The 9,216-nt window shown below is 43.7% G+C and overlaps 1 protein-coding gene across 1 annotated transcript; it reads right to left on the minus strand.

Moving 5' to 3' along the window:
* Nucleotides 1-3,360: 3,360 nt before the first annotated feature.
* Nucleotides 3,361-9,184, minus strand: Rpl9 (ribosomal protein L9). The gene is made up of 8 exons (XM_013009114.1): nt 9,132-9,184; nt 8,707-8,753; nt 8,508-8,623; nt 7,912-8,007; nt 6,984-7,116; nt 6,058-6,138; nt 3,956-4,070; nt 3,361-3,447 (listed from the first exon to the last, which is right to left on the minus strand). The coding sequence occupies exons 2-7, from the start codon at nt 8,750-8,752 to the stop codon at nt 3,964-3,966; spliced, it is 579 nt and encodes a 192-aa protein (XP_012864568.1). The 5' UTR covers nt 8,753; nt 9,132-9,184; the 3' UTR covers nt 3,361-3,447; nt 3,956-3,963.
* Nucleotides 9,185-9,216: the final 32 nt, after the last annotated feature.

A 9,216-nucleotide genomic window follows, 5' to 3' on the forward strand; every position in this document is an offset into this window, starting at 1 on the left:
AGTGGTGCTGTGGCTCAAGTGGTAGAGCGCTAGCCTTGAGCTGAAGAGCTGAGGGACAGTGCCCAGACCCAGAGTTCAGGCCCCACGACTGGACCCCCCCCCAAAAAAAAGAATTTACAACTAGTTTTTCCAGTTTTGTTTTTTCATCATTAGTGTCCTTTGCTTCAAACTTTCTTTGGTCATGGGGCTTGAACTCTGAGCCTGAGTGCTGTCCCTCAGCTCTTCAGCTCAAGGCAAGTGTTCTACCACTTCAGCACAGTGCCACTTCTGGTTTTTTGGTAGTTAATTGGAGATGACTATCACAGATTTTCCTGATCTGACAGTCCTCAGATTTCAACCTCCCGAGTAGCTATGATTACAGATTACAGGTGTGAGCCACCAGCACCCAGCTTGCTTCAATTATCTTGTGTTCGTGTTTTTTTTGTCAGTCGTGGGGCTTAAACTCTTGGCCTGTGAGTTGTCCCTCAGCTCTTCAACTCAAGGCGAGCGCTCTACCACTTGAGCTACAGCGCCACTTCCGTTGTGTTCGTGTTTTGAAGTCCACTATCCTTCAGTGTTTTTTAATGTGGTCACGTTAAACCTAAAGCATGTTCCCCTTTTCCAAACTTACTGCCTTGCTATAAACAGTAGTGACATTCCTAGCCTGCCTAATGCTACAGATCCTCTTGCAGCTTGGGGAAGACAAACACATGTGACTTGCTATGCTTACCGGAACATTAAGGTTTACCAAAAACTCAGTTTCAAAGTGTCAAAGGCCAATTACAGAACTGGTAGCTTTTGGCAAGGACAAAAACTTAATATTGTTTAAATGTCTGATTTCCAATGTTATTCTAAATAAATCGGTTTATGGTAACTACATTAAATTAACCATAAGGTCAACTAAAGACAGAATTGTGAGATTTTTGGCACTGTAACTGGGCTTTTCGACACTGCTTTCTCCCAATCTGTATACCAACTGGTTACTTCTGAATATTTCCATTAATAAAATATGACACTTAGATCTCAAGTGTGTGGAATTACACCTCAGAGTTTGGTGAGTAACATACAAGTATTTATACACAATAAAGACGAAGCCCTGCTGGGGATGGGTGGCTCATACCTAGCTAATCAGGAGGTTGATCTGAGAATCATGGTTTAAAGGCAGCCCAGGCACAATTCTGTCAAATCCGTATCTCCAATTAACCACCAAAAGACCAGAAGTAGCATTGTGGTTCAAGTAGTACAGCACTAGCCTTGAGCTGAAGAGCTCAGACAGTGCCCAGGCAGAGTTCAAGCCCTAGACCAGGAGAAAAAAAAAAAGCCTTTCCCTTGGAAACTGCCTCTCCCAGTTAGTAAAGAAAAATCACACCCTAGCTCCCAAAGTTACCACTAAATACCTTACCTAGTCAGATAAATCTTACTCCCCCATCAACTGCCAAATTGCTATACCAGTTTGGCCGGGGCTGGTGGCTCACACCTGTAAATCTAGCTACTCAGGAGGCTGAGATCTAAGGATCACAGTTCAACTTACAAGAGCCTTTCAAAGGGAAAAAGCTTTAAGGTACTCAGGGGCTCTAGGACTGACATTGAGTGGGTCAAGCCCTGCTCGTGAGCTTTCTAAAAGTTGTATGATTTATACTACCTGTAATACCAGCACTTGGGAGCCTGTGACTGAACACAGTATTTGGGAGCATAGGTGATATACCCACACACATTCCCAAGTACTCAATTTGTAAGAGTGTTGATCCTAGCTAGAATCCTCATCTCTAGCCCCACATGCACAAAAAGTAGTAGGGAGGGCCCATTTCTACACAACCAAAACTCTGTACATGCATTACTATCTGTACTGCTACTTTCCCTCATTTCTTTATGCATTTTATTTTTGAACATGTCTCAAACTTTCAAAGTAATGAATATACATTAGGCTTTTCCCAATGGACTGTGGTATGGAAAAGAAATTAAGCACCAGGGTTGGGTACAATGGTTCACACCTGTGACCCTAGCTACCATGGAGGCTGAGATCTGAGGATGGCACTCAAAGCCAGTTGGGGCAGGAAAAATAATCTGTAACTCTTCAACAAGCAAAAATTCCCTAAATGGAAGCTCAAGTAGTGGAACACTACTTGTTGGGTGGAAAAAAGGGACAGCGCCCAGGCCCCTATAATAGCACAAACAAAAACCCCACAGCACAAGGCAGTTAACTCATACTATCTCCAAATATCAGCTGGGTGTTGGCTTGTCTATAAACCTAGCTACTTGGCAAACCGGAAGGAATAAAGACAAGGCCATCCCAGATGAGATCCCATTCCAACAGAAAGGAACCTGGGCAGAGTGGTGGGCCTGGAATCCCAGCTTTCTAAAGGGTAGAGGCAGGTGACTGACTTGAAACCTACACTTCAGCACAGCTCAAGTGGTAGAGCACTCGCCCTGACCTTAGTTCAAATTCAAGTGCAGCCAACAAATTTGTCTAAGAAACTAGAATGCTGAAGTTTCCATTCAGCACAATACTTCAGGAATTTGAGGTCTATTATATGAAATTTAAAGTTGGGAGTTCTTTAAAAAAAAATTCAGATCTAGAGACTAGAATGATAGACTGTAACACAAAGTATACCAGGCATAATGAACACAAATGAACTGTACTTTACAATTCTTGTTTTGTTTTTGGGTCCGGTTGTGGGACCTGAACTCTGGGCCTGGGCGCTGTCCCTCAGCTTTTCAGCTCAAGGCTACCACTCTACCACTTGAGCCACAGTGCCACTTCTGGCTTTCTTATTGCTTATGTGGTGTTGGGGAATCGAACCCAGGGCCTCATGCATGCAAGGCAAGTGCTCTACCACTGAGCCACCTTCCCAGCCCCTGTACTTTACAATTCTTACTGTTCCACTTCTCAACTTTTTGTTGGTTTTGGGACTTGAACTCTGGGTCTGGGTGCTTGATCCTGAGCTTTTTAGCTCAAGGTGATTCGTCTACCAATTGAGCACAGCGCCACTTCTGGTTTTCTGGTGGTTTATTGGAGATAGGAATCTCACAGTCTCTCCTGCCCGGGCTGGCTTTGAGCCGCAATCCTCAGATCTCAGCCTCCTGAGGAGCTAGGATTCCAGGTGTGAGCCACAGGTGATCAGCTTTTTCAAACCTAAGTGTCTAGGGCATACTTGTCGTCAAATATTCAAATGAAGACCTAAACAACATTAAACACCATCAGGATCATCCCAAAGTCACTTGTCCACCAACATGTGCTTCCCGGCAATGGTAACACATTCCCCTTACCAAAAAATATTGTTACCCCTCAATAGCCAGGGACTCATCTACTTGTTCCCAAAGGAAAAAAAAATTCCCTCCTTAACCCATATATTTGGCAAGTAGCTGAAAAAGATTTAAGTCTCAAATCAATAGAATTCTTTTATTGATTGCATCATGGAAGTATCAGAAACTGGTCAGGATCCAGGATAGTCTCCAAAGATGCGTTAACTGTAAACAAAAACAAATATGTAAATTTCAATTAATATCTGTCAAGTTTTATTCTAAATTATCTAAAACGTTCTTTATGATTATGATTTATGGGGCTGGGAAGGTGGTTCAGTGCTAGAGTGCTTGCCTTGCATGGATGAGGTCCTGGGTTTAATTCCTCAGTACCACATACACAGAAAAAGCTGGAAGTGGCACTGTGGCTTAAGTGCCGGAGTGCTATCCTTGAGTAAAAGAAGCAAAAAAATATATATAATTTACTTGTTCACAGCAACTTATTAATATAGCAAAATTCACCTAAACCCCACCTCACACCCTGCAAGATTTACTGTGTTATACAAAATGCAACCTGCCACTTGCTGCCATTATGACTTCCACCTGTCTTTTCTTTGCAGTGCTGGGAACTAAACCAGGGCCTCATGAATTTAAGACAAGCAATTTAAGTCTACTAGTATAATCAAGACTTTCATCTATAACATGAATGAAACTTACAATTGCTAAAAGAACCTACCTTAGATCTTATTCATCAGCCTGTTGAACTGTTCCTTTTTCAGAAACATAGATACCATCCAAAAATTTTCTGATGTCCTTGTTTTTAACTGTTGTTGCCTGCTGAATTAAAGCAGCTATAAAAATAAAAATGAACATTATTTCAGTTACTCACTTCACCTTTTCAAATGCTGAGTCAAGACAATCTCAAGTTCAAGACCAAGCTGGGATACATTTTAGAGATCTCATTACAGAAAAACCCATGACCAGGCCACATGCTGCACACACACCATCATTTTGGTCAACAATAAACAGTAAACTGCATACGCAACAGTGTATTTACAATATATTTCACAATGGTGAACCCACTGTGCTTCCAGGCACATTAACATATAGCACAGGGCTGGGAATGTGCTTAGTGGTAAAATGCTTGCATAAAGTATACCTGAAGCCCTGGGTTCGATTCCTCAGTATCACACAAACAGAAAAAGTTGTGATGTGGCTGAAGTGGTAGAGCAAAAGCTCAGGGACAGTGCTCAGGCCCTGAGTTCAAGCTCCATGATTGGAGAGAGAGAAAAAAAGCTCAGGGACAGCACCCAGGCCCCAAGTTCAAGTATCAAGACTGGCAAAAAAAATTAACTCAACCTTCTGGGATTACAGGTGTTCTAACCTGCTTAGCAACTGTCCTATACTGTGTGTATGTGCTTGCGTGCATGAGCATGCGCCAGTCTTGGGGCTTTAATTCATGGTCCAGGCACTGTCCCTGCGTTTCTTTTGCTCAAGGTTATTGCTTTACCACTTGTGCCACATCTCAACTTCAGCTTTTAGTGTTTAATTAGAGATAAAAGTCTAATAGAAGCCAGGCATCAGAGGCTCAAAGCCAGCCTGGGCAGGAAAGCCCAAGAGACTCATCTGCAACAAACCACTCAGAAAACCAGAAGTAGCAGGGCACTAGCCTTGAGTTGAAGAGCGGAGGGACAGCCGAGTTCAAGCTCTACAACTGACAACAACAACAACAAAAAAAACCACCTCACAGACATTCCTGCCCATGCTGGCTTTGCATTGCAACCCTTAGACCTCAGCCTCCTGAGCAGCTCGTACAGGTGTAGGCCACTGGCACCTGGCTGTCCTATACCTTTTCTTCCCATCATGGGGCTTGTGCGAGGTCTCTCGAGCTTTTTCATTCAAGGCTAGCTCTCTACCACTTTGAGCCACACTCCCCCTTCCAGTTTTCTGGTGGTTAATTGGAGATAAGAGTCTCATGGAGGGGCTGGGAAGGTGGCTCAGTGGTAGAGCGCTTGCTTTGCGTACATGAGGCCCTGGGTTCGATTCCTCAGCACCACATAAGCAAAAAGAAAAAAGCCGGAAGTGGCGCTGTGGCTCAAGTGGTAGAGCGCTAGCCTTGAGCTGAAGAGCTGAGGGATAGCGCCCAGGCCCAGAGTTCAGGCCCACGACCGGACCCCCCCCCCCAAAAAAGTCTCATGGACTTTCCTGCCCATGCTGGCATGGAACTGGAATCCTCAGATCTCAGCCCACCTGAGTAACTAGGACTACAGCCACTGGATGTCCTACTTTAAGTCAAGGACTTATTCCATTTAAAAACACAAAAAATTCCACTTGTCTAATGATGAATATTTGAGAATTGTTGTTTTTCAGAAATTGAACACCTATAGGAAAAATTCCTTCACTAAAGGCTAAAAAATAAAACTTGCACAGGAAATAGCATTCAGAGTAGCCTTTTTAATTAACAGGTGGGCTTAATTCTCTATAAACTAACCGGACAACAAGCAGTATTAACTCTTTACCCACACAGAACTAATGTTCAAACTGATACTTGTATACTTTTATGAATCTTGTCTGTCTTTAAGTAACTTGTACTATCTGAAGATTGAGGCCCTGGCTTAGATTCCTCAGCACCATATAAACAGAAAAAGCCAGAAGTGGGGCTGTGGCTCAAGTGGTAGAACACTAGCCTTAAGCTGAAGAGTTCAGGGACAGTGCCCAGACCCAGAGTTCAAGCCCCATGACCAAAACAAAACTCCAATGAAATGATTGTAGTGTCATGTATTGCAAATTTTAGGCAACAACACTTTACAGGAAGTTACATATAGTAAGCATACAAACCTGAATTTGAGACAAGTTCAATATCATTTCCTTCAAGGATTAATTCATCTTTCTGGGCTTGAGAGACTGAACAAGCAACACCTAAAAAGAGAACATTTGTATGCTGTTAACATGAGAGCTGCATAAAAAAATGTGTAATAACTTCTAAGTCTTTGGGAGACTAATGGAAAGGGGTTGGACTGGCAGGGAATATAACAGAGGAATAAATACTATTGAAGTTATAATTATGAAAACAAAACAAGAAAACCTGCCAGGATGCTATTTTGGGGGAGAGGGAGACATGGAGGGATTGAAACAAATTGGAATGTGGTGCAAACATATGGAGGTATAATAGTGGGAAACACCCTTTCCTGCAGAAGTTAAGTTTACACTACGTTTGTGCCCCATAAATATATACTATCAATTAACAAAAAATGCAAAACTCTTTTGAAAGGATGCAAATTAAAAACAGAGCCAGGCATTGGTGGCTCACACCCGTAACCCTGAAATCTGAAATCCAGGAATCACGATTCAAAGCCAGCCTGGGCAGGAAACGCTGGGACTCTCATCTCCAATTAACCACCAGAAAACTGGAAGTGGTGCTGTGGCTCAAGTGGTAGAGAGCTTGCCTTGAGCTGAAGAGCTCAGGGGCAGTACCCAGGCCCAGAGTTCAAGAACCATGATCAAACAAACAAGTAAACAAACAGCAGGGAATATAACTATATGTGAGAATTTGCTTTTAGGAGCCCCAAGGTTCGGTCTACAGCATACACAAACAAGCTCCAACATCCTGCAAACCAGCAACTAACCTTCTGGATATATAAAACTCCTATTTAAATAGCAACAGGTTTACAGATTGAAATATGATTGAAGTCTTGGCAATGCTAAACCCCAACCTTCTGAATATGTAAGGGATAGCATAAGAATCACATCTGAGGGCCACTTACCTGTCCTCATCCTAACTCTTCGGATGTATTTCTCACCCAAGAAGTTTCGAATTTCAACTAGAGACCCATTCTCCTGAATAACAACGTTGATGGGGAAGTGAGCATACACAGACCTCATCTTGTAACGAAAGCCCTGTGATAAACAAAAACTTTTCAGTTGGGTTCTCAATGGGTAGCCCAAGATGACTGGAACCTTCTAGCCTGCACTACACCTGGATTCAGTCTTGTTGCTTATAATTCTCACACAGCACTCATTGTCAGTTTTTTGTCACTTTTACCAAGACTCCTGTAATGTCATCAATATATACCACAGGGACAATTTTGTCTCCTTACTGGACTTTAAACCAGTTATTTTTTTACGCAGTTAAGATCAAGGCAAAATAAAACAGAGCCCAGACTGTCACGTAACTTAGTATGGGAAAAAAAAGAGAATTCCCAAACCGTGATGTAGGGCTTCACACTTACAATGTAGAGTTCCAGGTTCTAACACAAAGAAAACCCTGACCTCAGCATGAACTTTAATTTTGGCAGTAGAGCATGTGTAACAAATACTGACATAAAATGCACTTAGGAAACCAGGAAGATGAGAAACTTTTTCCACCCAAAGGATCCCCACAGTGACAGGTCCACCAAAAATTAATCAAGTCTTCACTACATGCTCAGGCCATTTTTCATTAATAACCAACTCAGGGGCTAGAAATCAGAGGCGGAGCATTGTTCTCTGCATGTGCAAAGGTCCTGGGTTTAAAGTCAAGCAACATACCCCCCCTTAAGTTATGTTTAGCCAAGTTCTACAGTCCACAAAACTCACCAAATCACATGTGTAACCTATTTTTTTCAGCACTATACATAAATGTTATACACATAAAAACAGATGAAAAACCTCTTCCAAAAGATTAAAAACAAAAAGCGTGACCATGTTTCTTACCAGAGTAACACCCTTGATCATGTTCTGTACATGACTACAGATAGTGCGCACAGTGGCCAGTTCCTTTCTGTTTCCCCACCATTTGTCAACTCGGAGCTGTAACAGAATAAAACTATTAGGAGAGGCATTTTCCATAGGTAAACAAGCTTTAAAGAGAACTCTTCCATTCACTTATTCAATCAACTACTGTACACTAGTCTTAAGGGAAAATAACCTAAGCCTCACAATTTTTGTCCACGATGTTAACACATTTCACTTCTGTGGAGCCAGTTCTTTTTTTTTGTTTTTTTGGGGGGTCCGGTCGTGGGGCCTGAACTCTGGGCCTGGGTGCTGTCCCTCAGCTCTTCAGCTCAAGGCTAGCACTCTACCATTTGAGTTACCGCGCCACTTCCGGCTTTTTTCTTTTTGCATATGTGGTGCTGAAGAATCAAACCCAAGGCCTCAGGCATGCAAGGCAAGTGCTCTACCACTGAGCCACCTTCCCAGCCCGGAGCCGGTTCTTGACATAGAAGCAATTCTAGTATACACACACACCCCCCTCCTCAAGAGCTCAAAAAACGAAAAGTAATAAAAAAAAAAAACCAAGACCACATTACCCTCTTCTTTTTCTTTCCAAGGAGGCTGAGTTCTACGTTGATGTGGTTGAAATCCCTCCGCAGGGTTCCGCGGGGACCTTTCACAATCACCGTGCGTCCCTTCAGAGTGATGTCGACTAAGGAGACAAGGAGCTCGTGAGCATGCAAGGCGTAAAGCAGAGTAACAGACAAAACAGAACCACAAGCATGAACCTCGTACCGTTTTCTGGAATGTCGACAGTCTGATTACTGAGAATGGTCTTCATTCTGAAACACAAACAGTCGGATGAGAAGGCTGGCGCCGGCGCTCAGGGGTCCACTCCTACCCGGAACTGCCAGGCCGAAAGGCTTGGGGAGATGGGGGCCGAGACAGGCACCCCAAGCCACGAAGCCTGACGCGCTCCCGCTCCGTCCACCCCTAGCAGTCCCATCCGGGCGCGCCATGGCGGTAAGACTGCAGGGCGGAGCAGGCCTAGAAGCCCAGAAAAGAACTTGTATCTGGCGCTGCCAGGCGCATACGGCGCTTTCCGCACCGGGGGAAAACCAGGATGAGGACTCAGAACGTTGGACCCGCGCTAGCGACTCTCCCGGAGCCGATGGCTTTAGATTCCCCCCGGGACAAGAGCACAGAAGAACCATCCTCACCTCGCAGTAGATGGGGCAAAGAGAGAACGTCTTTCGTCATCACGTTCTTGTAGCCCGGAAGGGCCCCGTGTCTCACGTCATCAGC

The sequence above is a fragment of the Dipodomys ordii genome, unplaced genomic scaffold (assembly GCF_000151885.1).
Source record: "Dipodomys ordii isolate 6190 unplaced genomic scaffold, Dord_2.0 Scaffold8, whole genome shotgun sequence".
Taxonomy (NCBI): domain Eukaryota; kingdom Metazoa; phylum Chordata; class Mammalia; order Rodentia; family Heteromyidae; genus Dipodomys; species Dipodomys ordii.

Excerpts from the sequence above, each read along its gene's own strand:
- Rpl9 (XM_013009114.1), bottom strand. The coding sequence starts at position 8,752 with ATGAAGACCATTCTCAGTAATCAGACTGTCGACATTCCAGAAAACG. Across the intron at positions 8,008-8,507 it reads TTGGAAAGAAAAAGAAGAGG|CTCCGAGTTGACAAATGGTG; the intron begins GTAATGTGGTCT and ends ATTCTGTTACAG. Across the intron at positions 6,139-6,983 it reads AAGAGTTAGGATGAGGACAG|GTGTTGCTTGTTCAGTCTCT; the intron begins GTAAGTGGCCCT and ends TTCTCTTTTTAG.